At 49.1% G+C, this 26,270-nt stretch overlaps 10 protein-coding genes across 10 annotated transcripts; 4 read left to right on the top strand and 6 right to left on the bottom strand.

Moving 5' to 3' along the window:
• Positions 1 to 1,294: 1,294 nt before the first annotated feature.
• Positions 1,295 to 2,470, bottom strand: TrAFT101_004256 (uncharacterized protein; the record flags this gene model as incomplete). The annotated part of the gene is made up of 3 exons (XM_024902985.2): positions 1,295 to 2,204; positions 2,270 to 2,329; positions 2,388 to 2,470. The coding sequence occupies 3 exons, from the start codon at positions 2,468 to 2,470 to the stop codon at positions 1,295 to 1,297; spliced, it is 1,053 nt and encodes a 350-aa protein (XP_024765955.1).
• Positions 2,471 to 3,134: 664 nt separating this feature from the next.
• TrAFT101_004255 (uncharacterized protein) lies at positions 3,135 to 3,836 on the bottom strand (the record flags this gene model as incomplete). The annotated part of the gene is made up of 2 exons (XM_066127107.1): positions 3,135 to 3,265; positions 3,323 to 3,836. 2 exons carry the CDS (start codon positions 3,834 to 3,836, stop codon positions 3,135 to 3,137), a joined length of 645 nt encoding a protein of 214 aa, XP_065983216.1.
• A 1,324-nt stretch (positions 3,837 to 5,160) lies between these two features.
• TrAFT101_004254 (uncharacterized protein) lies at positions 5,161 to 5,789 on the bottom strand. The gene is made up of 2 exons (XM_066127106.1): positions 5,572 to 5,789; positions 5,161 to 5,499 (listed from the first exon to the last, which is right to left on the bottom strand). Exons 1-2 carry the CDS (start codon positions 5,718 to 5,720, stop codon positions 5,421 to 5,423), a joined length of 228 nt encoding a protein of 75 aa, XP_065983215.1. The 5' UTR covers positions 5,721 to 5,789; the 3' UTR covers positions 5,161 to 5,420.
• A 1,242-nt stretch (positions 5,790 to 7,031) lies between these two features.
• TrAFT101_004253 (uncharacterized protein) lies at positions 7,032 to 10,855 on the top strand. The gene is made up of 4 exons (XM_066127105.1): positions 7,032 to 7,337; positions 8,407 to 9,150; positions 9,205 to 9,444; positions 9,506 to 10,855. Exons 1-4 carry the CDS (start codon positions 7,255 to 7,257, stop codon positions 10,092 to 10,094), a joined length of 1,656 nt encoding a protein of 551 aa, XP_065983214.1. The 5' UTR covers positions 7,032 to 7,254; the 3' UTR covers positions 10,095 to 10,855.
• Positions 10,856 to 11,011: 156 nt separating this feature from the next.
• On the bottom strand, positions 11,012 to 11,579 carry TrAFT101_004252 (uncharacterized protein; the record flags this gene model as incomplete). The annotated part of the gene is made up of 2 exons (XM_024898775.2): positions 11,012 to 11,180; positions 11,536 to 11,579. The coding sequence occupies 2 exons, from the start codon at positions 11,577 to 11,579 to the stop codon at positions 11,012 to 11,014; spliced, it is 213 nt and encodes a 70-aa protein (XP_024765958.2).
• Positions 11,580 to 11,927: 348 nt separating this feature from the next.
• Positions 11,928 to 13,421, top strand: TPI1 (triosephosphate isomerase). Its single transcript, XM_024905722.2, has 4 exons — positions 11,928 to 12,073; positions 12,215 to 12,285; positions 12,357 to 12,962; positions 13,021 to 13,421. Exons 1-4 carry the CDS (start codon positions 12,036 to 12,038, stop codon positions 13,050 to 13,052), a joined length of 747 nt encoding a protein of 248 aa, XP_024765959.1. The 5' UTR covers positions 11,928 to 12,035; the 3' UTR covers positions 13,053 to 13,421.
• TrAFT101_004250 (mitochondrial 54S ribosomal protein mL43) lies at positions 13,171 to 13,893 on the bottom strand. The gene is made up of 3 exons (XM_024903081.2): positions 13,825 to 13,893; positions 13,687 to 13,769; positions 13,171 to 13,626 (listed from the first exon to the last, which is right to left on the bottom strand). The coding sequence occupies exons 1-3, from the start codon at positions 13,861 to 13,863 to the stop codon at positions 13,335 to 13,337; spliced, it is 414 nt and encodes a 137-aa protein (XP_024765960.1). The 5' UTR covers positions 13,864 to 13,893; the 3' UTR covers positions 13,171 to 13,334.
• Positions 13,894 to 14,064: 171 nt separating this feature from the next.
• Positions 14,065 to 16,526, top strand: TrAFT101_012017 (uncharacterized protein). Its single transcript, XM_024903082.2, has 4 exons — positions 14,065 to 14,484; positions 14,542 to 14,669; positions 14,730 to 14,835; positions 15,069 to 16,526. Exons 1-4 carry the CDS (start codon positions 14,223 to 14,225, stop codon positions 15,794 to 15,796), a joined length of 1,224 nt encoding a protein of 407 aa, XP_024765961.1. The 5' UTR covers positions 14,065 to 14,222; the 3' UTR covers positions 15,797 to 16,526.
• MRT4 (mRNA turnover and ribosome assembly protein) lies at positions 16,389 to 17,708 on the bottom strand. The gene is made up of 3 exons (XM_024898778.2): positions 17,377 to 17,708; positions 16,817 to 17,296; positions 16,389 to 16,753 (listed from the first exon to the last, which is right to left on the bottom strand). The coding sequence occupies exons 1-3, from the start codon at positions 17,565 to 17,567 to the stop codon at positions 16,678 to 16,680; spliced, it is 747 nt and encodes a 248-aa protein (XP_024765962.2). The 5' UTR covers positions 17,568 to 17,708; the 3' UTR covers positions 16,389 to 16,677.
• Positions 17,709 to 18,732: 1,024 nt separating this feature from the next.
• On the top strand, positions 18,733 to 21,804 carry TrAFT101_004248 (uncharacterized protein). The gene is made up of 4 exons (XM_024905723.2): positions 18,733 to 19,461; positions 19,519 to 19,593; positions 19,655 to 20,650; positions 20,729 to 21,804. Exons 1-4 carry the CDS (start codon positions 19,282 to 19,284, stop codon positions 21,017 to 21,019), a joined length of 1,542 nt encoding a protein of 513 aa, XP_024765963.1. The 5' UTR covers positions 18,733 to 19,281; the 3' UTR covers positions 21,020 to 21,804.
• The last annotated feature ends 4,466 nt before the right edge of the window (positions 21,805 to 26,270 follow it).

Genomic DNA, 26,270 nt, shown 5'->3' with positions numbered 1-26,270 from the left:
AGGCACATCTCCGCTTATATCAAACTATCATTATCCGACATCATGCCACACTCAGAATCTTATTTTTATGTTGACATTTAATCCGCATTGATCGCCTTTGCTCCCTACAGCATATATAGACTACATACCTGGGTATATACAATGTCGTAATTTGCCAGTTAGCCCCAGCCCAGGCTATTATCTTCACCACTTGCAGATTAAAAAGGCATCTTCAACCCAAATAATTAGATATCAGTACTGAGACTCAACAGCAAATCCGCTGAAATGCTGCAGTCAATGGTTACACTACAAATTCATCTCAGTGCAACTGCCAACTTACAGTCCCTATACACAGATCTTTACTTTATACAGTTTAATTTCTGTGAGCATGTTATGAGTTCAACTGCCGTGAGCACATTATGCACGAGGCAGCACAAAGCATGCCAACTGCCCTATCCAACAACTATCCACAATTACTCATTTTCCAACGGACATCTTCAATCGCACACGCTCATTAGTCATAGCCTGTCGCCTTCCTCAGAGAATGCACAGGGTACAAAGCGCATAACTGCATAGTTCCAATTGCCGTTCCGAGCAATAACACAGCTGCCTTGCATGGCTCCATTTCCATCCCTCCCCCGCATTTCCCAACTCCCCTTTCTTAGGGTTATCTTTTCCCTATTTCCCCCTTTAACAATTGCAATACATAATATGTAGTAGCAAGGTTAATTGTCAAGATACTTAATACAGGTTAATGCAATAAAATGTATTGGGGTTTCATGCCGACTGGTCAATTGAAAGATGCCTGGTTTGTTATCAAGGCCAAGTATAGTTGCACAGCTTGTTTGCTGATGATGACTGAAAAATGAATGTCCTGTAGCTTCCAAATGCAACGGCCACCATGACTCGGGCCAAAATCGGAGGTTTGTAATAGTATAAATAGAAGAGCCAGAAATAACAGAAAACATCATAGCTAGTCCCCAATACAGCCCGTCATTTTACATTGCTCAAGCAGGCCGCCTTAGAGCATACTTTTTTGGTTTACGTGTCGTCATTATTATTCGTAATGGCGTACCATGAGTAGATATTGTAAACTGAATCCAATTAGTTAGTTATGCGTGGATAGGTATAGGAAGAGGGGAAAGGGGGTTGATGGGTGTGTAACGCACACAAATATTTATATTCTCCTATTTCCTTTTATGTAGAACGGAAAACGTAAAAAAAAAATCATCAGTCATTTTCAAATTTTGCAGTCTCATAATAAACGTGATCATTAATGCCAAAAAGAGACTGGTGGAAATGGGACGAAGAAGTTTTAAGATCGGAATCGCGCGTTGGCACGCTCCTGTATCTGCTTCTCCGTTGAAACGTATAGTCGGTCGAGATAGTCCATCGCCGACGCATCTTTCAGGATTTTAGCCACCTGAATACCAGCCGAAATGAGCTGGAGGATGTTGCGATCATCTTTCAGAGGGCGGCTCTGATGCTTAGCAGCATGCCGCATCTCTAGTGAATTCTCGAGTATTGTGACAAACTGCTTGATTTGTCCGTTATATAGCACTCGAGCCGGAATGCGTCGTTTGGTAGCAAGTCTCTTTAAGAGGTAGACCCACTCAGTCCACTCTCGATCTTGTGGCCTCTCTACGGGCCTCATGTCTTGAGTTAGTGGGATTGGAAACTGGTATTTAGCCACAAAATCATAGGCGCATTGAGACAACCGGTCATTGACCTGGTTGAGAACATTGTCTTGTTCCTGCACGTGAAGGTTGGTTGGCAGATGCGGAAGTTCTCTCTCCTGCATAGCAATAACATCAGGTGGTGGGCGCTGTAAGAATTGATGGGGGCCATCAAATTCGTCTCGATTCGACGGTCGTCGCTGCGATCGAGCTTTATTGTTTTGTTGCTTTGGCTTGTTGGTAGGGATGCCAAAGTCTAGCCCGTTGTCCAAAGAGTAGTCGGACAGACTTGGAGAGGCAATGATATCATCGACTGAGCCTGTTGGTGAATATCTGCTCTGTCCATCCCAGGCAGACGATCTGCTGCGCTTGTGAGATCCATATACCGGTCCGGGATAGATGGAATTGGAGCCGCTGTTTGCCCCGGGTGGAGAGCGAGGGACATAGGATTGCTGGGCCGACACTGGAGGATCGATTCTCGAAAAGTTTGCGTTCGGAGGCGCGGGAGGGCTATCAGCCCAGGGATAGGTGCTGGTCGTGAGGTTCATGCTTTAGTACATCATGGTAAGCTTGGCGTTCGTCAACTGATCTGTTATGAGCTTGTCTTTTCTCACCTAGAAATTGGATACAGACTGCCAGCAAGTCTGCCGCCGTTGTATGGCTCAGCGAAAAGGCTATACTCGGGTTAGTCAATATACTTCTTTATTCTAGGCTGGAGTTGTCAAGTCGCACCTGCGAGGCGGATTCCAGTGGTTGTTGGTAGCGGAAGGCATGTTGTAAGCAAATCCAGGCTGTGCCATGTTTTCAGGGCTCATAATGCAGCGATATACGTCCGGAAATCGGTAAATAAACAGATACCAGATGCAACAAGAGCAATGAATACTTGCTTAAGAAAGAAAGAAGCAAGAGAAAAAAAAAAAGACAGGCAGGAAAGAAAATGAGATACAGATAGGTTCAAAAAAACACTGTTAGAGGCCTGCAGAATCCGGCAAAAGTAAATCCAGCCAGCACCGTGGGCATTGATCCTATTGCAAGCAATCCAGGAGGAACTTCCAAGCTTCCAGAAGAAAAGGAAAATCCAAAGGAGAAAGTAGAATTCCGAAGGAGATGAAGGTCCTTTGGGTCTTCTCACAAGGTGAGCTATAGCTATAGGCGGTGTGTTGGACAGCTAAGGCGACCAATCCAGAATGGCCAACTTCAAGCTGGGCTGTAGCTCCCTGGCGGGTATGTAAGTTGTAGTATCAGGCACTAAATTCAGTGCGAAGGCCCGAATCGTCCTTGAGGATCCAAAATTCCAGGCAATAGAGGAATAGACGCTGCTCGTCTAGGCAAGATAGACCTGTAAGACAACAGCTTCGTCAGCCCCGGAATGGACACGCTTTATGTACTACTATGCACAGGCAGGTAGATCAAGCTCACGCGGTAGGCTCAGCACTTAGCACTCGTTAGTCCTTGGAGCAGAGCAGGGCGGCCCCGGTCTCAGTCGATCACTACTGATTCTCGGGTTGGCATCGAGAGGCGCGAGGAGAGGAGAAAAAAATCGACAGGCACAGCCAAGTCTCGGTACGTCGAGGCCACCTGTTTCGTCCCAAGTAATCGGGCGCCTACGACTAGATCCGGGGTCAACGGCCCGCGCTTGAGAGGTGCAAGGGGAAGCTCTTTCATACTGGTCTTGTTTCTCGCTCGCTGCTGGTGGAGCGCGGGCTGGGCTCCAGGAACGTTGTGGACGTCGGCGGAAGCCTTCGGTGGGACGAGATGCCGTATCAAGGTCAAGGGTGCGAGCCGACAGCTACCGGCTGGAATGGTGCAACCAATCTGCGACTTGCGGCAAAAGACAGGACCAGAGTGGCAAGCCCCCGAGGCTGTTTCATGACGCGGGTGATGCTCTCTAACCTGCTTTTTGGAGGAGGGAAGAGCAGAGTTGCTTCCTGGATCTCGTCGCCTTGCAGGACATTTGGAGCGAAGCACACGATCGTGGGGTAGGGCAGGTTTCGGTTGGGCTCCGCTGATTGTTGCCCAAAGCTCAAAGCAGTAACCGCGGTCATCCTGGCCGCTGGGGGTCCGGAAATTCCAGGCAGGGAACATGGCAAGGGGAGCGGTCAATGCATGTGGTAGGCTGATGTCCGTTTGGGCATCAACATGAGAGTTATTAGGCTGCGTCTGCTTCCAGCCCAACCGCATTGATCCGGACAAGCTGCCCACTTAGATCAAGGCATGGGCCACACAGAACTGGAAACATTCATGCGAGGACAAGCGGATCCACGAAAGAGAAGCAAGTGAGGAGGTTTCGACGATGAATTCAGCCGATCCGCCCGTACCATATGCCGAGAGCTGCTCGAGCTTTGCTGAGATTCCAGACGCCGTGAGCGTTTGAAGGAGCTTTCCAGTGGGTTTGGGGTGCGTGTAGTCGGCATGTACATGTAGCATTTGGCAGCGTTCTAGGCGGCGTACAAGAGACACATTGGCATTGGTCGGTGTTTATGCATGCATTTCGCACGCACATTGAAGGTCCTCGGAGCTCTGAAGAGCTGGATAGAGCTCGAAGCCAAGCTTAGAGCTCTCTGTCAGGATCACGGTCGATTGGGCAATTGGATTGGAAGATTGGCGGCACCAGCTGGATCGGGGATAAGCGAGCACGCGAGAGCAAGGCTTGCCCGATGACATGGATGAACCTCTGGCGCTCCCGTTTCATGGGTTGGACAATATCGATCGCAATTTCGCGATGGCCCTTGGAGTCGACGGGGTACCTGGAACAAACCAGCGAGCTAACACGAATCTGGGCGCTCTGCAAGGTACCTCTCCTACTACAGAGTATAGTTACCTGCCTCTACGATATATCGTCAGATGCATTTGTTTCCGAGAATTACTGCAGCCTCTGATCACGGAGTATATGCTCTAGTACCTTGCAGGAGTGAGCAACTTGAGATTGCTTCAAACTGAGCGCACCTACGTCGCCGTTCTCTAGTGCAATGCTCACCGGAGTGCGTGGAGACGTTGGGAGCCAAGCTCGTATACGGAGTGCGGCGTAAAAGCAGCCGAGACAGTTTCAACAACTGTCCCAAAGCAGCAATGGGTGGCTTTATGCCACATTATACTAAGTTGCGGGTGTGTCAATCACAGGTCGGTCCTACAGAGCACAAGCGCCGTACTTGTAGCACTAGCGCTAGCACTGCCAAGTATTCTTGCTTTTCTAGAATGTTACTGTGTGTTATACTCGGACGTAGTGCAAATTGCTAGCACAACTCCTAAACATAGCATGCAGAAAAGCAAACCATGAGCTGGGCATTACGAATCTGTCAGGCCTCAATCTACCGCCCCGGTTACATCCGCCAAACCTTGTTTTCAGCGTGGAGCTCGGGACAGTGGATCCAACTCAAAATGATCGGCAAATCTGAGCAGCAAAACAATGCAAAGGAAACAGAGAACGATGTGTTCCCATCGCCGTCCAAAACGGAGCTGATACCTAATGCCAGATTATTCTCCAAATACTGGCAATAACCGACGCCGGCAATTTGGAGATTTCGTCATATGGATGAATTTCAGTATGTAGGGAATAGGATAAATGGCTTATTAGTAAAGAAAAAAGAGAATGGGCGTAGTTGAAAGGGGGTAGATAGCGTAACGGCTGGTTATGATCAAATCAGGCAGCATTTCGCTGCAATAGCACTCCAGCCGAGCCCAACGGGCTGATACCTACTACCGGTGTCCCAGACGGAAATTGAAATCAGCCCATCCGATATTAATCTTCAGGCAGCATGGAAGATTCTATGAAGCCTGGGCGATCATCATAATGCCTTGCCGCGGCTGAAGGCTAGGTTCGGTGTAAGCCTGCGGCTGAGGATTCCTGCAAACGAGATTGAGCACACTTATGCGCACAGCACTTGCTGTGTTTCCAACCTGGGGGCGGAATCTATACCAATTGAGAGATCCGATAGGTCCTTGATGGATTGCATCGGTTGTCAGGCAATGAAGCAACCTGCAGAGAAAGAACCGGTCCTCCCTGCGCTGATGGGTGACAGGCGTGAGCACCAGATATGTGAGAATTGCCGCTGGGATAACCACCATTTCCTTTGGGATACAGGATACAGCATCAGAGGCAGCTTCAGACCGTCTGTATATATGAGGTTTTCCAGAAATAAATGCGGTAAATATCAAATATCAAATATCAAATATCGTCGCGAGAGGTTTGGTTCTTCCACGAGGAGGGGGGAATAATCGAGCACGAAAGATGCCACTGCCAGGCGGCTTAGCTAATGCAGCCGTCACTGCGGTCTGGGCTGTCTCAACCTCAGTCGCTCTCCTCCAACCAGTCGATACGTCGTCTTCTCTTTTATTTCAATGGCTCACCTGCTCGCGCGCGGTGACGAAATGGCTGAGCAGGTGCATAATCGCGTTTCTGCGTGATCACCGTCAACGCTCTTTATTCGTCTGCGACGCTCCCTGCCTGCATGCCAGCGCATCTCGTCCGGCGGCATTTTGGACGTCGGTGCTGATAAACCCCGCTTCCAAGACTCTGCAAGCGGCCAACGAGAGGCTCGAGATACCCTCGCGCGGTCCACCATGTTACGCTTCACCATGCAGAGCGCAGCGTTTGGTCGTCTGATACGAGCCGCCGACAGCATGTACAACACATACAGTAGGCTGACTTGGCCGGCCCTGGGGTGCGGCCGCCGGCAAAGACGGAACTGAAGCTGCTCAACGCCAGACCCGACTTGTTTTCTTCGCTCAGCGTAGCTATGACTAGTTACAGAACTACTAGCTATCAACCAGGGGGATACTGAGCCGCCGTGCCTTTTCCACAGACTCGCAATTTGTTGGCGACGAGCTGCTGCTTCACGGCTCGCCTCACTTTTCTTTTACCGGGGAAGGCATTATATGTCAAACGAGACCAAACGTAACAACATGCGGCACCGCCTCACCGACCGTCTCCTCCTGCTGCAGCTACGGCAGAGAAAATTTTTTCGTTGGTGCCCGCCTACTCTGCACTGCTGTGTTGTCCTGCAGCCATCACCACTGCCCATCACTTCGCACGACGATGCTCGTCAATGATAGGGTCCTCCGTCGGTCTCGTGCTCCACTAGATCCATCCGACAACCAAGGAACAGACCCGGCCAGCGCCAACACACCATGCAGGCCCCTGTAAAGCGAGCCTATCATCCTCAATGAAAACACGCCAGCGCACTCCTGCGGCCAGCACAGAGGCCATTGCGGCGGCCGTTTATTGGCATTGCTGAGTGGTGAGACACGCTTGCGGCGGGGGTATTGCGCCTACTCGGATCAAGAGTCAGACTGGACGGCAATGATAAAACCCGCAGGGCCCCCTCGTTGCCCAACTTCCGCTCCTGTTTCTTCTTTCTGCCCAACGGTTTCTGCCCAAAACATCCTTGAATCCCTTATCATCGTACCAAGACCGACTTTTCGCTTCTCATTTGTATCCACTTGCAGCCCCCATCTCATCAGTCAGCTGTCAGGAACTGCAAGTAAACCCAAGGGACTTTTCCATCGCCACCATTACTTCGATCTTCACCGTCAACTCTTCCAAGTTGACCTGCCGGATCTGCCATCCAGGGCCCTGTTCACAGATTCCATCCGGGATACAATGACAGCTGCTCTTTTGCCTCACCAGGCGAACATGCCTAGCTACAATACTGTTGACCTTGATGAGGTCTCTTCGCTGCCCAGGTACTGTTTTCTTTATGCTCAGGATATTGCGTGTGTTTTTTTCTGCTTTTGTTTGCTTTTCGTTTTTCTTTTTTGTTTCTGCTTTCAAGCTGCTTCATGTTGAGCGAGATATCATGTAATTTCCTTTTCTCTTGTTTCTGTCAGCTTGTCTTGCCGCCTTGAAACCAGCCACAGGATACACCAGGATGCCAAAAAGCCATTGGAATAGCCACGCGGACCTTCTGAGCGGAACAGAACTTTTTTTTTGGAACAGGACTTGTCCAGCCGGACAAGGAAACAAATGAGAAATCAATGAAATATATAATTTTTTGGCCTTGTGCCAGCGGTAAGTATCGGCCCGCTATTTGAATTGAAGCGACAGATTTTCGATATCTTCCATTGGCCAAATCTTTGCGTGAGCCACGTATATGCTACGGAGAACCTGCGGAGCCCAAGGACCTTCTGGACCATCCAGCGAATGTACGGACCTGCTTTTCTAGATCTCGGGATGACCATTCACCGCACGACCAACGACTGTACAGCTGGCCCTAAGCGGTCTACACGTGGACTTGGACGGAAAGCAGTTTAATTTGACTGCGAACGCAAACTTGCAGAAGCGGATCTTTGACAACTGGCCTTACTCTGAGCCTTCACCGACTCTAAGATTCATGGATCTTTCGACTCACGTGTCCGGACCTTGTTGGCCTTTCGGTTCGAAATGAATGTACGCGACTATGATTTTTCCGTTAGCTTTGTTCTTTTGCTTTGCCATTTTTGCCCTGCTTGACCTGGAATACCACATCGACCCAAAACAAGGACTACACTGGACCACGCCAACTCATCTCTTGAAGCCGGAGCCCAATATGGATACATTTCATTGGGATTGTGAAGACTTGCTGTCAGAACAACTACCTCTTTTGTATATGGCTCGGTTTGTGTGACCATGTTCCCCTATTGACTCTACGATTAGCTTACTGACCCCCCTCGTAGGATCAAAGTTGAATCCCAAGCCTAGTCTTGTTTCTTTTTCTTTTTCTTCTTTTGCGTTGATGAATCTTGGTGGTGAGAACAGCACACTAACCTGACCTAGCAACTTCAGCTACTCTCAGTCATCTATGGCTGCGCCTACCCCTGCCATGTTTTCTTTTTCTCATACAGAACCAACGGCGGACCTTATGAACGGTTCGTCGTGGGGTGCAAATGCAGAAGGGCCACAGAACTTACATGATTACCCGGACAATGGATCATCGCACTCAGGAGAAGCCGAGGAATATCTTTTTGCATCTGGTCATAACTCACCTAGGGGACCCAGACTTGATCAGGCCCAACCCGCCGAGGTGGCATGGGCCGCTCCCAAAGCGCCCATGTCCATCCACATAGGAGCCCAGGCTATGTCTCGAGCTAGCTCGAGCCGCTCCAACGGCTCTGCTGTTTCACCGACACAGATGTCTAATATGAGCACTAGAGGTAATGCACAAGCTTTCCGGAGTGGACCTCAATCTACTGGCTCCATGGCCGGAATGGATTCCTGCCTCTTGAACTCAGATGCCCACGGTGTTTCATCCCACCTTTACTGGTCCGACTACGCCTCTCTCGAAATGGGCCTGGGTGCCGATGGCGTTGCTTTTCCGGTCCATAACGTGAACCCGCTCCACGTGGTTCCATCTCAGATGCAGTTTGCCAATGATGCTGTTCCGGATGTATCATCCCCCAGCACCTGGGATTGTTTTTCTAGCTCCATCTCCAGAACTTCCTCCCCTGCTACCATTGATGATTCATGGCAATCTGCTCCTTTTAGCCCTGCCTCTTCCCCCGAGCTTTGCCAATCGCCTAGGTATGTTATATTCCACTATGTGGATGAACTATCTTCTTACCGGCTCGATTTTAGAGACAGAAAACTTCCCATGATGCCAGAGGACCTTCACAAACACGCCGTATCCCAGATGGAAGATACTTCCTCTCTTCCCCAAGCCTATACAGCTCGCCGACAGGGAAACGAAGGAGAGTCTGCCCGAGACCATGCCTTGTACAAGAACGTCACTCCTAAGGGAGACGGTCTCTTTCACTGCCCCTGGGAGGGCCAGCAAAACTGCAACCACAAGCCCGAGAAGCTTAAGTGCAACTACGAGTAAGCCTGGGTGATCCAGTTCTATCTGATTCAAATTGCTAACCAACAATCCCCTGTACAGCAAGTTTGTTGACTCCCACTTGAAACCCTATCGATGCAAGGCTGAAGCTTGCGAGGGCGCCAGATTTTCCTCTACTGCCTGCCTTCTTCGCCACGAGCGTGAGGCTCATGGTCTTCATGGCCACGGCGACAAGCCTTTCCTCTGCATGCATGAAGGCTGTGAGCGATCGATTCCTGGCAGCGGTTTCCCGCGCCAGTGGAACCTGCGCGACCACATGAAGCGAGTTCACAATGATCACGGCAGCGCTGGTAGCTCCCCTACTGGAGCTGCTCAGCAAGCCGCCAAGGGACGCAAGCGCAAGTCTGATGCTTCTGATGCCCAAGGCTCCACTAGCCGCAAGGCCTCAATCAAGTCGATGCCTGCCCCAGAGCCAAAGCAGCCCCCTGTCAAGCCTCTTATTGAACAGTGGATGGACCACCACAAGGTGGTAACTGATATGCTTAGCCGCATGACCAAGCCCAACGATGTCCACAACCTCCAGCACATCTCTGAGGCCCAAAAGCACCTTGAGGCTATGCTCAAGATGACTTCGACCCAAGTGAACATCAAGACCGAGTTGGCACCCAATGGCCGACACTATTTGCCTTGAAGTGTTGATGACAGGTTTTGTTTTGGTCTCTCGTTTATTACCATGACATAGCACCACACTGGGCTGTTTCCTTTTTTCTGTTTGCATCATACATACAACCCCTCACATAGGAGGATGAACGCCAGCATCCTCTGATGCTGAGCTTATCGGGATATAAATCCCATGGGGCGTCCCGCGAGTTCACAGTCTCGCATAGTGGGTTACGTCCATCACAGACTGCTAAGCCTAGCAGAATAGTGGCTGTGCGCACCACAAAATCTCCCTCAGAGAAGGGCTGTTGAGCAAAGCTCATCATGCGCCTTCGCGGTTTGAGCCGGAGCGATGTTTCCATCGAGTTTATGGATGAATCAAAAGCATCACAGTTTTGTTTTGTTTTTTTTTTTTTTTTTTTTTTTTTTTTTTCTTTATTTCTTCTTTTCTTTCTGGGATGCTAAAAGTACTGGTTGGAATGGGCTTGGGTTTGGATTTGGACCTGGATTTGGATTTGGATTTAGGCTAGGATTTGGGTTTGAAAGGGATAAACAGCGTTTGATTTGATACTCATTCTTGTCTTCACACATGGTTTTTTTCTTTGTCAATACCCTCGGTTTCATTTTGGTACTTAGATTTAGATGCCCTTTCTTTTAGGGCGCCGGCATTCGCTCAGCCAGTTTCACTGGTGATGATTTTCTTAGAATATTTTTTGGTTGGAATCTAGGTATATATATTCATGATGACAATTCATATACTGCTGCTTGCTTGCTAATCAATGTCTTTGGCCCATTAACTCCCCTGTAAATAGCTGCTGTCTCCGCCGTGCTTAAAGCGTTACAGGGCACTATTAATGAACAATCAGCTATATACTGAGGCTCAATTGATGACATGGATGCCCTTCAAAAGTAAAATGTCACTAACATTCTAATTTGCCGCAGCGGGACTTAGTATCCAGCTTGTCTGAGTATTTGCAGAGAAGTTTTCATGCTCATGATCAACGGATACAAGCTTTGAATCAAGTTGATAGCATACGTCGTTGTCTCGCGAACTGGCTTCAAGGCTGTTTCAGGGCCCCGCGCTGCGGTTTGCATCGCCGTGTCCAAAGTCAGGAGGCTTTCATTGATGGCAATGATGGTTGAATGGGCCATTGTTAGCTCCTGATCTAATTGGTTTATGAAATTGGACATGTTGAGGAATTTTAAAGATTTTTTTTTTTTTTTTTTTTTTTTTTTTTTTTTTTTTAACTAAAGCGCTGAGGGAAATAGTCTAGACGCGACTGGCGTTGCTATAGCGAGTGTAAGGTGCAATGAAACCCATGATATGTGTGCTAGGGTAGCATGATGAGTTGCGGGATGGCATGGCGATGTGTGCATATATACAGGCAGGATGTTTGTGTGTCACTTTCAACGTCTGGTAATTTGTTTCAACTTTGAAGTTGATTCAGTCCACTTCAAACGATTTATTTCACCCAAACTGGAACTCAGTCACTGGTGTTGTAACAATTCCATTCATACTCACTTGTAGGTTCATGAATCATGTATCGAGACGCCACACACGTAGCCTGCTACGTGGATCTTCTCACTGTGGGAAAGCCAGAGGAAGAACGTTAAAAAAAAAAGGAAAAATGCCTCAATTATTATATAATGTTATCAGATGTAAATAAATATTTGAAGTCCTCTGGTGGCTGTGCCATATCAAACAGGCCCGTAGAGAATGTCTGGTCTCTTGTACAGTACTCGTAGCCGATGGTGGGGCCGATCCCAGCACAGAGCGCCGTCTACCGGATTTCGGCGCATTTGCGGCACATGTTTGGGAGCTAGACAGCTGCTCTGCCCCTCCACCCGAAGCTCGAACGTTTTCTCGTGCTACTGGTAATCTACATCATCGAAGCAAGCTTCATCTCTCCTTTGACTGTGTATCTGATTCCCAGTAACTGTATTCGCTCAATACCCTTCTATTCCAGTCACCATGGCTCGCAAGTTCTTCGTCGGCGGCAACTTCAAGATGTGAGTTGCGTTGCTATTTTTTCTTTCTTTTCGTCGTACCATCTCCCCCGCCATGCCCCGCGCCTCCAAAACAGCGCAGAGCTTTGGGCCGGGACAATTGCAATTGGGAGCGCCACGAGGCTGATTGATACGTACTGCTAGGAACGGGTCCATCTCGTCCATCAAGGAGATTGTCAGCAACCTGAACAACGCCACTCTCGACCCCAACGTCGGTATGTGCTCGCTTTGTGCTCTGGTGAAGGGGGATGAAGCAATTCTAACCGCCTTGTTTTTCTCTCTCTAGAGGTCGTCGTTTCTCCTTCCTACCTGCATCTCCTCCTTGTGCGTGAAAACCTCCGCAAGGAGATTGAGGTTGCCTCCCAGAATGTCTACGACAAGCCCAATGGCGCCTTCACCGGCGAGGTCTCCGTCTCCCAGCTGAAGGACAGCGGCATCAACTGGACCATCCTGGGCCACTCCGAGCGCCGCACCATCCTCCGCGAGAGCGACGAGGTTGTTGCCCTCAAGACCAAGTACGCCACTGAGAACGGCGTCAGCGTCATCTGGTGCTGCGGTGAGTCCCTGGAGGAGCGCGAGGCCGGCAAGACCATCGACGTGGTCAGCAAGCAGCTCGCCGCCCTCAAGGCCCAGGTTTCCGACTGGTCCAAGATTGTCATTGCCTATGAGCCCATCTGGGCCATTGGCACCGGCAAGGTTGCCACCACTGAGCAGGCTCAGGAGGTACACAAGGCCATCCGAGAGTGGCTCAAGGCCAACGTCAGCGATAAGGTTGCCGAGGAGACTCGCATCCTGTACGGTGGCAGTGTCAACGAGAAGAACTGCGGCGAGCTCAGCAAGCAGCCCGACATTGACGGTTTCCTCGTCGGCGGTGCTTCTCTCAAGCCTGCTTGTAAGTTGAATCAACTAGCCTTGCCCTTTAGTGCCTTTCATTTGCTAACCAGCCTTAGTTGTCGACATCATCAACTGCCAGAAGCAGTAAATGCTTTCTCCTACCTAGAAAACGTAACTCGACAAAAATTAAATATAGTGTATAAAAAAAAGTAATGAAGCTTCCGATAAGACAATAAAAGTCATAAATGATAGGGACGGTATTCCCAGCAGGTTGCACTGATTTACAAATGTGAAGGTATCATTGCTAATATGTGTAGCGGTGTGTCCTATATGCACCAGCAATCCAATACCAGTTTTATCTATGTGCTCCATCCTAATACAAATACACAGGCATAATACATAAAAACCGTAGTAAAAAAAATCGCTCAAATCATACAGCCATGCCCTTGCCGTGGTACGGAGACCAGATACCTCTGACACTGGGCTTGGTGCTCAGAACAGCCTTGTTCGTCCGTCTCAACTTCTCTCCACTAGCATCTCTTAATAGTTCCACCTTTTGAAGAATCTCGTACGGCGAGAGGTTGCGCACGCAGATGGGCTTCGTACGGCCGTTGATGTAGTGTCCAACAACGACAGGGTGCTTGCCGGGTCGTGGGGAAACGGCGAACTCGATCTGGGGGTTGGCGGCTGCGAATTTGGGGAGCAGAGATTTGATGAAGCCGCTGTGCATAAGATTAGCAACAGTTAATAGATCATGCCCTCGGCTTATGTGAATTGCCTACTTCATTCCCTTTGAGCTGCCTGCCCAGTCGCAGTAATGCAGATCCAGCTTTCTGCACTGAAGGACAAACGCCCCCAGGCCATTCTTAACCCCAAGTCAGTTCGTTTCCGCTGATGATTTGTGCAAATCGGCCACATACCTTGCCATCTGCAATGGCTCGCAACGCCTTGACTGTCATTTTGGATGTGGTCTGAATGTTCCAGCCGCTATTCGCATGATCGAGCTCGTAGCACGTCTAGCGCAGCATCGAAAATTGTAACATTTCGAAGGCCAGACGGATCGGGACTAGCTCCGAAGGCACAACCCCGGCAAAACTCAATTCCAGGCATTAGTGGCAGTCGAGCTACACGAATTTACTGCTGCCAGAGCGCGCGACAGCTTGTCTCACGCTACTTGCTGCAAGCAATAACCCGTCGCAACAGGGCATCTCGATATCTGGACGCCAGAACCCGTGGTCGCTCTCGACCGGATCGTCCTGTATCTTCTTCTCTGCCTGTACATCGATAGCGACGACGGCAATCGCCCAGATCCTACGCGATGACCGACAAGCTACCCCCTAACTTGTTGGCACTCTTTGCCGCGCGACCTCCGCTACGATGGGTAGAACCCTCTGACCATGCGCCTGAGAAGCGCAGGACAGCTCCCATCAGCGGCGTTGCTGCTTTCCTGCCTGAACTTCAAAAGTACAAGGAGACGGATAAGTATGAGCCCACCGAGAGCTGGCTGGAGATGCGCGATCGGAAAAAGCGAGAGGCCAAGGAGAATGCTGTAAACCTGGTTACCGAGGGGCCCAAACAATGTAAGGATAACGCAGCTTTGATGCTAGTTTTGTCACGTTACTAATTGGTGCTGATAGTTAAACCAAACGAGGATCCCAACATCCGTGGCGATGCCTTCAAGACTCTCATTGTTGCCCGTCTCAGCTATGACGCCGACGAGCGTGATCTGGAAAGGGAGTTTGGGCGGTTTGGCCCCATTGAACGTGTTCGTGCCCACCGATCCATACGTTATTGCTCAAGATTTATAACTGACTTGCTTCTCCAGATTCGCATCATTGTTGATACCCATGCTCACGAGAAGCCTAATAAGAAGAAGAAACCACACAGAGGTTACGCATTTGTCGTTTTTGAGCGCGAGAAAGATATGAGAGGTAAACCATTCCAATCCTTCTATGCTATATGACCATTCCAAATCCAATTCCGGTGGATATACCTCGACGATGCGGCCCTCAGGCTTGCCCATCTGTAGAAGCATACCCGGAGAGACATCCACTAGGCCCTCAAGCTTGCCTGTCTCATTCCTCCCAATTCATGAATCTTGAATCACGCAAAGTTTATGGTAAGAGTGGCTAACATTGGCGTCTTTTGACGCAATAACGAATAGCTGCCCTGGACGCTTGCGATGGTATTCGCATCAAGGACAGGCGCATCAAGGTGGACGTTGAACGCGGCAGGACTGCTAAGAATTGGCTGCCCCGCAGATTAGGTGGTGGTCTAGGTGGTCGAGGATATACTCGAGCAATGCCATCTCGACCCGGTGGCCCTGGAGGCTTTGGAGGAGGCGGTGGAGGAGGGGGCTTCCGCGGAGGCTTCCGCGGAGGCTTCGAAGGCGGCCGAGGTCGAGGCGGCTTCCGTGGCGGCTTCGGTGGTGGCCGTGGAGGTGGCTTCCGAGGCAGTGGCGGCGACTTTGGCCCCCGAGGCGGCGATCGAGGCGGCGACCGAAGCGGCTTTGGAGCACCCAATGGAGCCCCGTCCGGCCCTGGATTCGACAGAAGAAACGGAGATCGGGGCTTCTCTGGTGGTGGGTATGAGTCTCGAGGCAGCGGACGCTCATATGATGACAGATCTGGCGGCCACCGAGATGGCGGCCGATATGGCGATCGTGACCGCGATCGCGACCGCGACCGTGATCGAGACCGTGACCGTGACCGCGACCGTGATCGAGATCGAGACCGCGATGGACGTCGGACTGGTAGTAACATGGAACCCATTGGCCGCAGAGAAGGTGGGTATCGGGAAAGGGACTATGATCGCCCACGCGATGAAGACAGCCGGAAGCGAGGATACGAAGGTGGTGGCTACGAAGATCCTAGAAAGCTGCGCCGCTACTAAGTTACATGACCGGTGCAAGTCGACAAATTGCGACACTTGGTGGGTAAGCAATAATTGCTTGACGAATTTCCTTCGCATCCTTTCTTTCACCTCTTTTGGGTAAGAAGCCTGCCGTCTGCCACCAGATCGTTCTCAGACATTTAGATCACCAAAGTTCAACCCCCCGATCCATCTTATCCTGTCGTCTTCTCAAAGCTTGTAGCCCACGATTCTTGATTTATGGGTAATGCTCTTCTTTTCGTCTGGTTTCTTGGCTAAGAGAGAGGCCACTACTATCAAATACTGAGTATCAACCAGCTGTCACTACTGGACAGGAAACACTTAATAATAGGGACAGAACGAGAAATGTTTGTCTCGTAATGTATTATAAGGCGTTTGGCAGGTAAAGCAACTAAAAATTTGGAGCTTGAGGTAAAGTCCGAGGTAAGCTCTTGTGACCTGCTGATTGCAAGACCGAAGCAATTGCTTTTTTCCGTCATTTTCATGTTCTTTCTTTTTTTTTTTTTTTTTTTCGCATCGAGTTTTAAGGACATTGAGCCAGCAGAAGAAAAAAAAAAGAGGAGAAAAAAAAGAAAAAGTAAACAATTGATGTGCCAATTATCTTTTGCATTTGTAGCAATGCGAGAGCAGATGCATAGTTGTTTTTATTATAACTATGATGAGAGATCTGAGATGCAGACCATCTTTATTGCTTGATCATCATTTTTAGGAGCATATGCATATATGTGAATGTGTAATGTCCTCTATTATTTTTTGAAAACCCTGTGAAGAACCTTGGAAACGCCGAAATACCCAAACAAATCCGTTGCTGGTATATGTTGCACGCACACAGAACATTTTCCACCAAAAACCACAACCTCAAAAATCGATGGCCAAGTGCTTTAATCATCCTCCTCAACGCCCTCCATGGCGGCTTGGTCGATTTCTGTTACCTCGCTGGTCGCAGCGCTCCAGTATCTGCCAATTGTTAGATGTAAACACCATATGGTGGTAATGATGGGGTTGTGACAAGAAACTTACGCTAGAACCTTGACTCTGAACTCGCTCAGGCAGACATCAAAGAGCTTCAACAGTCTGGTTTGCCGTGAATCCAGAACCTCGCCCTCCTTGCAGACAGTGTAGCCCTCTCCCTCGCCGTTCTCCTCACCCAGCACGGCCTTGCCCTTGACCATTCTCGTGGGAACACCAAGTCTTCGCAGCTCAGGCTCAATTGTGTGTCCGAGAGGGATGTCATTCTCCTTGGGGACCTCGCCACCAGTAGCGTACACGACGCCGGGGGGGATAATGAATGAGCGTGAGGCAGTAACACCGGCGCGGGCGAAATCCACGGAAACGATGCCGTTGAGGTAGTCGAGAACATCGTTCACGGGGCGGTTGGTGAGGAGGAGGCCGACGGTACCGGTGATGTGCGGCGCGAGGCCCTCAATGCCTGGGAGGATGGCTTCTTCAGGGGTCTGTCCGAGGGCCTTGGCCATGAGCTTTGTCTTTCCGAAGAAGAGTCTAGATTCGTCGCAACATCAGGTTAGTTAGGGCCTTCATTTTTTTTCGACTTGTATAATTTCTCTTCAGTGACGACGTACCGGCTGTCGGAGAGCTCCCGGCGCACCTCCTTGAGGTAGTTGTTGCGCATGTTATCGACATTGAAGACGATGCAGTGCTGATACTCGGGAACCTGGTCGCGAATGTTTTGGAACAGCTGGTCCTTCTGCTCACGAGTCTTCTTGGAGACCTGGGTGAGGTGGACGACCTTCGCGCGCTTGGACTTGGGCATTTTGGCGATTTGAGAGAAAAGTGCGTAAACGATATTAAGATTGAGTGAATTGAGAAAGATCGCGAATTGGGGCGACCAAAGGGGGGGAAATCGTAAATTCGTTGGAGGCTTTGAGTAGGTAGGCCTCTTTTTTTTTTTAGAGGGAGATTTTTTGGCGATAAGAAAATTTATTATCAGGGTGGACTAAAAATTATCTAGGTGTGCGGCAACACCCCGCATTGGCTCACCGAGAATTTGGGCCAGGGATCTTGACCACGCGCCCCCTACCTGGTTACACGTGTGCTTGTAGCTTTTTTCTTCTTTTGGTCATTGAGAGAGAAAAAAAAAACGAGGTTGCTTTCTTAACTGATGATTTTTTGATGACAATGAGGATGTGAAACTCATCATGGCGGCATGCTGGCGGCAGTGATAGGAGTGCACGCCATACTGTGCATTGGGAACTTGGAGCAGTTATCTGGCTACCCACTTTAACAGCATCACTTGATGGCATCTACTTCAAAGAAAAACACCATTGTCATCTCTGCACTCCTTCATTATTTATTTTTAGCAAGATTTCTTGCTTGTCAAGCTCAAACACAAAGATTGGTCCGCTATAAAACTTCAATTGGCTGGGGAGTGGACCCACAAAGTAGCATCGCAGACAACGATGAGCATCTGCTAAACCCCCTTGGCTTTGCATCTCTTTCAAGATCTACTAAGCTTGGGACTTGCGGGGCAGAATGGCTGCCCATTACCACACCATCACACGCTGTATGTGATGTGTAATACCTCGCTCTGCGTGTTCCGTCTACTACCTAGGCATGTACTGTAGGCTGTATACATGTATGTATGCATGCAAGGGGACAGAAACAAAGAAGCACTCGATTCTAAATGGGACGCTACACGTGCTTTGTTTGGGCTCCTCATTGTTCAGGCATCATGATTCACGTGCACAAGAAGACCGCGATGCTTTATTGTTTCTTTCACCTCGGAAACAAGCAAGTTGCAGCCATTAGCGGGCCATGTCTCTTTATAGGTACTAATCCATGGATAGCACCTTTAGCCGCTAGCTTTCGCTAGATCAACAAAGAGCAGACGCCATGATGCATGCACGCCGGGAAAACCTCCCCCGCGATATTATCTAATTCCGTTCCGAAAATGAGCGCCGCGCACGGGCCATGCGGCGTTAGGCGACTGACCCCAAAAGTTGGTATTTTTTTTCCTTCGCCCGCCCACGAAACATCATAACGGCAACTTCAAAAGAAGCTCCGAATCTCTTCCCCTTGCACCCGTGCAATCCGTCTCTCTTCTCCCCTTTCTCCTCTCCATCAGCCACGACTCCGCTACTTCGACCATCGCCGTCCTCCACCCGTGAGCTTCGCCAGCTTATATATCCTTTGGACTCTCTGTGCCGCTCTCAACCCCCCTCCCACCTGTGCTTGTGCATCGATTTCGATTTGTTTGTCATCCCACAAGTGCCCGCAGCTCCTCCACTCGAATCTCCTCAGCCTCCCCCCTCCTTCTCAATCATCGAAGAATTGTTTCTCTCTTGGACTAGCATTCAGCTCGTTGAGACAGTCATTTCCTGCTTTGTTAATTCTCCTCTTTTCCTTCTTCTGGATTGCGTTGATACCCAACTTCGACGCGATCGCTGCCCCACGATAACTTCACTTCGCTCCCACGCCTTTGGATCTCCAACATAATTCCTTTTTGACCCCAGCTCCATCCTCCAACCATGGCTACCAACGGATCATTCGCCAACCAGGACCAGTACAAATCCGCCGAGCAGCCGGCCGTTTCAACGGGTCCGGCTGACGCGAGCGCTTCTGGAAACAACCTTTCCAAGGATGAGGTCGGCTGGTACTTTGTTGAGCAATACTACACTACCCTGAGCAAATCACCAGAGAAGCTGCACGTTAGTTCTACCAGTGCACTTAAATGACGTATATTAAATTCTGACGAAATTGCATAGCTTTTCTACGGTAAGCAGTCTCAATTCGTTTCCGGACTCGAGACCCAGGTTGCCAACGTCTCGGTTGGCCGTCAGGTATGGCTTTCCCCCCTCTTCCTCCCCACAAAACGATCTGAGCTAAAATTGGTTCACCCAGGCAATCCAAGAGCGCATCAAGCAGCTTGACTTCCAAGACTGCAAAGTCCGAGTGTCCAATGTCGATTCGCAAGCCTCATTTGACAACATTGTCATCCAGGTCATCGGCGAAATCTCAAACAAATCTGGCGAGCCCAAGAAATTTGTGCAGACTTTCGTTCTTGCCCAGCAGCCCTCTGGCTACTTCGTCCTCAATGACATGCTCCGATACATCAGCGAAGATGAGGAGGAACAGGTTGTTGCCGAGGCTGAGCAGGAAGCCCCTGCCGCCGAGCCGGAGGTCTCTGCTCCTGAGGTGCCCGTTGACGCCGCGCCTGAGTCCGTCGAGGAGGATGTGAAGGTCGAGCCTGTCAACGCCGAAGAGGTGGACCAGAAGCTTGAAGAGGCTTCCAAGGTCAACGGTACCGATGCTGAGGAAGCTGCCGAGGCTGCAGAGGCCACCGTTGCTGAGCCGGAGAAGCCCGCTCCAGCTGATCTTGAGACCGCTGCTAAAGAAGTTGCCGAGGAAGAGGCTAAGGAGGTTGCTGAGCTGCCCAAGGAGCCAAGCCCTACTCCAGCCAACAAGGCCGTTGCTAAGCCTGAGGCTGCTGCTCCTGTCGAGCCCGCTGCTCCTAAAATGCCAATGACCTGGGCTAGCCGCGCTGCTGCCGCTGCCGGCCCGCGACCAGTCGTTCCTCTTCCCAAGACCGCCACTCCTCCAGCTCCAGTCCAGAACAGAGCTCCCGCACCCGCTGCTGCTGCAGCTCAACCTAGTGCTGCGGCTGCTGCACCGGCATCTGCCCCTGCTGCTGAGGCTGCTAAGGAAGTTTCTGGATGGCAGACTGCTGGCGCTGATTCCAAGCGTCAAAACCGACCTCAGTCTATTGCTGCGAATGCCGAGAAGGAGGGCACAATGGGTTACGTCAAGTACGTTACGGAGAAGGTCCAGGATGCCGACCTTCGAAGTGCTCTGGCCGCTTTTGGCGAATTGACTTACTTCGACATTAACCGTGCTAAGGTGCGTTGATAAGCCTCCCCCTTCCCTTTTTTTTGACGATGGGTAAAAGTACGTTGTACTAATTCGTATGTTTCTTAGAACTGTGCCTTCGTTGAGTACAAGACTGTTGAGGGCTACCAAGCTGCTCTGGCCGGCAAGAACCTTACCGTTAATGGCGAGAACATTGTTGTCGAGCCCCGACGACCCAAGGCCAACACCTACGGTGGTAACTTTGGCGCTGGCCGTGGAAATGCCTCGGGTCGTGGCCGTGGTGGCTTTGATGGTAACCGCCCTGGCGGCCAGAATACTAGAGGCAACTTCCCTGGACAGGGCCGTGGCCGAGGCGGTGCTGCCCGTGGTCGTGGAGGTGCCCAAACCGCCAACGTCTAGATGACGAGCGTACGAGTCTGAGCCTTTCATAAGACAAAACATCAACAGCATATCAAAACAGAAAAAAAAAAATTAGCTGCGAGTTTTATCCATGCCATACCCAACAATGAGGATGGCTAGCATGATGGTATTTACACTTTCGTGGGAAAAGCGTACAAAATAGGTTTGGGGGCTGCCGCAGCGGAAGTGGAAGAAGCTTGGAGATGGGACTGGATTTTGGCCCAGGCCCTCCTAAAAGTTATCTGGTTTGTTTTTGGTGGTGGAGTATAAGCAAGCCCAGGCTGGCGTCGATTTTTTTTTTAATTCTTTTTTCTTCATCATTGTTCTTCCTTTTCTTTTTTCATCTTACCATACCTTTATTGGTATGGCTGCATCTGTTCATTGCGATTAGGGGACTCAGGGGCTAGTAGGACAGTCTACTGAGCAAAAAAATAATATGGAGGAGGATCATTCGTGTTTTATGTATATTTCAAAGGGAAAAGGGGGACTCTGGATGTTGCTTCGGCTTGCTGTCATATCGGTGGGCGGAGCTGTCCTTGGTTGGCACGGCGCACGGCGATGGGTGGTGATATTTTCCTATTTCCACTTGGCCTTGGTTGGTGGAGAGAATTCTTGGCAGCATGTGTGCGGGACATGAAAAAAAAAGGATGTATATTAGGCAGTTACGCGAGATGCAAATAAAGTATGCCATGACTTTACGTTGTTATGACTACGATGGCACTGGCTTTACTTGATATGCTCCATGTGCGACTGGCACTTTTGCGATATCATGATGAGACTTGTTGCTAAATGGCTGTTGTCTGTGTCTAGCATACTACCACTGATTTCTGTGTTAAACCACCACTTATTTCTTTCCATAGTTGGCATGTTGAACAGCCCTCGAGTTATAAAAATTTTGGTTCTGAGATTCGGGAATACTCTTCCAATGCTTGTACTCGTCCTTTGGATTAAATTGGATGTTTCCATTACGACCAAGTGTAATAGATTGATGTGGATTGTTTGGAAAGTCATTTTTGCCAGCCATTTACCGATGCCATTTTGGTTATAGGCTGCCTTGATGGCGTTTCAAGCTTTGTTAATTTCACCGTCTTCATGATAGCCTCCATTGTGCTGGATAAATTTTTCGATTTCCTTCAAACAGTTGGAAGATGTCCAAATATCAGTGACATAAGCTGTCCGGTCTTTAGGTAAGTTTGGTTTATCACGAATCTTCAACGTCTTTCTCACAGTATTTGAGCGTTTCGACGGCCTCTTTGAAGAGTTTCACCTGTTCTGCAAGCTCTCTTACCTCTATGGGGGCCGTTATAGAGAGCTTTTTAATGCCGTGTGCCGATTTACAAAAGCGCCACTATGTCGCCGAAACTGACGCCAATGGCCTTCGAAGCGGTGTTCACAGTCAGGGAATCTCGAGTAATATACTAAAGGACGCAGGAATAGCTCACGATATCCACGCTCAAAAGTAAACTATATGTGTCTTCATTTCTTTCGTATTACGATGAAACGTTGAAAGAGGGGGCTATTAAATGACATCTTGTGCTATTGTGAATATTCAAGTCGTGGCATGGATTGGCAGGACTAGAATGCTTTGAAAAGTTTAAAATCCAAGTGTAAGGCAAAATAGTGTGTTTCAATTTTATAGTGTTCCCTCTGGGTTTTCACCTTTTATGTCGGGGATATTAGATGACATCCATACACTTCTGCAAATACTCAAGTCATAGGGCAACGATTGGCAGGATTTAAAACCTCTGTCACTAAAATCTAGGTGCAAAGCAAAAGACTGCTATTTACACCTAATCTTGAAGTTGGCAGGAGGGAAGTGATGTTCTAAATGACGACTAATAGCGCTGAAATCGAGCCATGAGAAAATCATGCTTAAGACGCTGGTCAATTAGCGTATTAGTGCTCAGAAATAGCCATCTGGAGAGCCCAAGAATGGCCAAGAAGAATGAGAAGGAGACTGACATAAAACGCTTGTCTGCTTTTTGTAGGCTCTTCAAACACATGTAGAAAATATGTTGCAATCTATATCTCATAACGCTCTTCCAAGATCCCCCATGCCAGGAAGAGAGAAAAGCAATAAATTGATATGAATGCTCTTACTGACCTCCTTTCTCTTTTCTTCTTCTCTCCCTTCTCCCTTTTCCTTTTTTAATCCTGTAAGATTTTCACTCAAAACACTTATTGTAAGCCGCTTGTGTTGACATCTCTATAGAACTGCCCTATTAAAACTCAACTTGAACCTATGATTACTTTAGGTTAAAAAGTCATAGTGGTGACTGTACTATAAGCAAGCATGACGGCGATGATTGCAGGAGTATACATCAGAGAAAGAAAGTTAGAAGCTGGCATTGAGAAAGGCAGCGTAAAATAGCTTATTTGCTAATATCTTCGCCTCATCAAGACGGGTAGTATGGCCCAACTCATTTTGGATATCTTACTATATAGTTTTACTTCACTAATCGTCAATACACTTATTCCCTAGTACAGCTTGAGAAAATATGATTTGCACAACTCGGCAAAAGATGTGCCACTGGAGTCTGATGAAACATGACCGCAAAGGTTACATGTCATTTATGTAATTTAGTCTTGGAAATGAAACCGTGACACTCAGTATGTGCACCATTGGAATAAGCGTCAAAAAAAATGAGGTGGCGGCGCTTCACATATGCATGGTCTTGGCGAAATTATTTCTTTAATAGAGATGCCATCAAGGTAATGGACATTGAGGGGGGAACTTTTTTTTTTTTTTTACAAACTACGGGCACGAAGACTGTAGCAGAGTGGAAAAATAAGCGAGGCAGATATCCAGTTTTCTTTTCAAGGCATCATACGATTGCCCATGGCATCGCTCACGCTGCCGACGCTGCGGTTACGTTGCCTGGTTTCATGTCGTGATGGCTTCAAAGAATCAAAAGGGCTAGACGCGCATAGCGACGGAACAAAGAGGGGTGAAGAAAATGAAGAAAGCTCGTGCCGGTGAAGACCCATAGCGAAGAGGAGAGCAGAAGGTGAAAAAAAAAAAAGATCCTTGTTTTCGTGGTAGTAAGTAGTAGTATGCGACTTTGATTTGATGCTTCCGGAGCATCAGAAAGCCCACTTACACGGCGACCTTGACCATGTACTTGTCATATAATGAATGAATCAGGAACCTGGACGCTTTATTCACTAGGTATACTCCGCTGGCCGGATTGCGCTTTTAGTTAGTAGTTTATTTCAATGGACACCCATCAACCCATTGGATCTTTTGGCAGTTGTGGTTGTACTTTGTGGCCAGGGTTTCGTAAAAAAACCAAAAGCCAAGAGCTGGGCTCCTAAAATGGGACAATGGGGTACCAACTATAGCAATCGTTCTGCCCAAGATGGCAACGGGGCCGAAACCTTTAGACATTACGAATTAAAAAAAGACTCGCCCAAGTACAGTTGTACATGGTAGTAGAAAGTAATCTTTAGAGATCCTCTTTTCTCTTCTTCCAAGAGCTACCCCTGGCCTCGCCAATTCCGTCGGTAGCCATAGCCAATGCTGTACATAGTACGTACATGGCGGAAATAAAGCGCTATGCAACATCAGCCTCAGAGAGAAATGTTTATCAGATCTTTTAGATCATCAGCATGGCTCGGATAGGAAATTGCCAGGTTGGCTTCTAGAAGGCGAGTGAGAGCATGTTGTCGTCCTTGGGCCATACATGTACCTACTACTAGACTAGTAGCTGATACTACACACACATGTGGTCTACGGTCCTTGCTTTAGAGTTGAAATAGCCATCCTAAGACGCCGCTTTGGTGGCTGCGGTGGCAAAAGAAGATTCGATAGAACAAGGGAAAGCAAGATGAGAAAAAAAAAAAAAAAAAAAAAAAAAAAAGTCCCGCCGAGGCGCACGGCCCGTCCGTGGTACTATTGCTTCAGCCCCGAGTCAAGCTGGGCTGCCCAATCTTTTACGTACTCAAAATCTGGCGACTGTCTGTCTATACACGTGCGATGTCCCGAAACCAGGCAAGTCGACGGAGATGCAGCGTCGGAGAGGCCGTTTCGCCGCCTGCGCTGGCTGTGCTGTGGGTGCAAGTCCTTTGTGTGTAGCTGGACGCCAAAATGCTTGGCATGGCGTATAAGGCGGTGCTGGTGCTCCTACTACCTATGTACGCCCATTACCTACAAGTATACCATGAGCTATGAGTGTGAATGTTGGTAACGCTACTGTACTGGTTTATTGGAATGCAGGTGAGAAGGATGCTCATCATGCATATGCGCTCAAAAGTGCAGTGCAGTCTGGCATTGGGTGCCAAGAAGCAAGGCACATGGCATGGCATGGCCGCATCACGATCATCAACAGCATCAGTACTAATAACTACTACTACATAGGTAGCACTTCTTATAAAGCATGCTCGTATGGCGGACACTGCGGTTGGCCGATGACCCGGCAAGATGGCTGCCCCCGTGTCGTCTAAATAAAGCAACGTTGTAAACATTGTCCATACAATATTAGTCCTTGTACTTTCTGCTGCGTATACGAATATTCCTTCCGGGAGCACAGACCCGTTTCGGGCTCCGGACGTACAACTGCCCGTCAGGCCCTTTTGTAAATGGCTTCCGCTTACACGGCCATAAGAATGGACGCAACATGCACACTGCAAAGAGGACACAGCTCCGGCCATGGTGCGCTTCAGCAAGCTCATAGGCTCGTTCACGATGCGATGCGCGCAGACAAAGGAACCTGCCTTTGTGGAGAGCAAGAAGCGAAACGGCATCGTGTTTGTTTTAGCCAATGGCTGCCAAGCACGCTTCCTCGGCGGATGCGTCATCCAAAACAAGATGGAGCTCTGCTGGACTACCTCTGCTTTTAGCCCAGGTGCCTCTTTGCTCCCAGCTGGCTGGCGAATGGCTTATTAGTGCAAGGGACGGGGATCCTGCCCGAGTGCAAAAGTTCTTTCAAAAGCCAGTGCCCGGCCTCGTCTCTTTTCCTCCTGAACGCTTTCGTACGTGTCCTCCGAGCCCTACAGTATGCATGTGTGCTGTAGATAGTAGAGCCAACCATTACGTGAAACGACATGGTAATCGTCACACACGTCCGAAGTGCTTTTGTCTTCTTCTTCTGCTTCTTCGCTCTTAGTTGTCTTTGTGTGTTACGGTTGAGCGACTTTCGGACTACGCCATCCCGCAAAAAGCCTCAAGTTAGTAAACGTACGCACAGTAGTTTGTCGGATCTATGGCTGGCCGTCAAACATGGATAAGCATGAAAATTACTAATAGTAGTAA

Source organism: Trichoderma asperellum, chromosome 2 (assembly GCF_020647865.1).
Source record: "Trichoderma asperellum chromosome 2, complete sequence".
Lineage (NCBI taxonomy): Eukaryota > Fungi > Ascomycota > Sordariomycetes > Hypocreales > Hypocreaceae > Trichoderma > Trichoderma asperellum.
The sequence above is the reverse complement of the archived record's forward strand: the minus strand, read 5'-3'. Positions and strand labels throughout refer to the sequence as shown.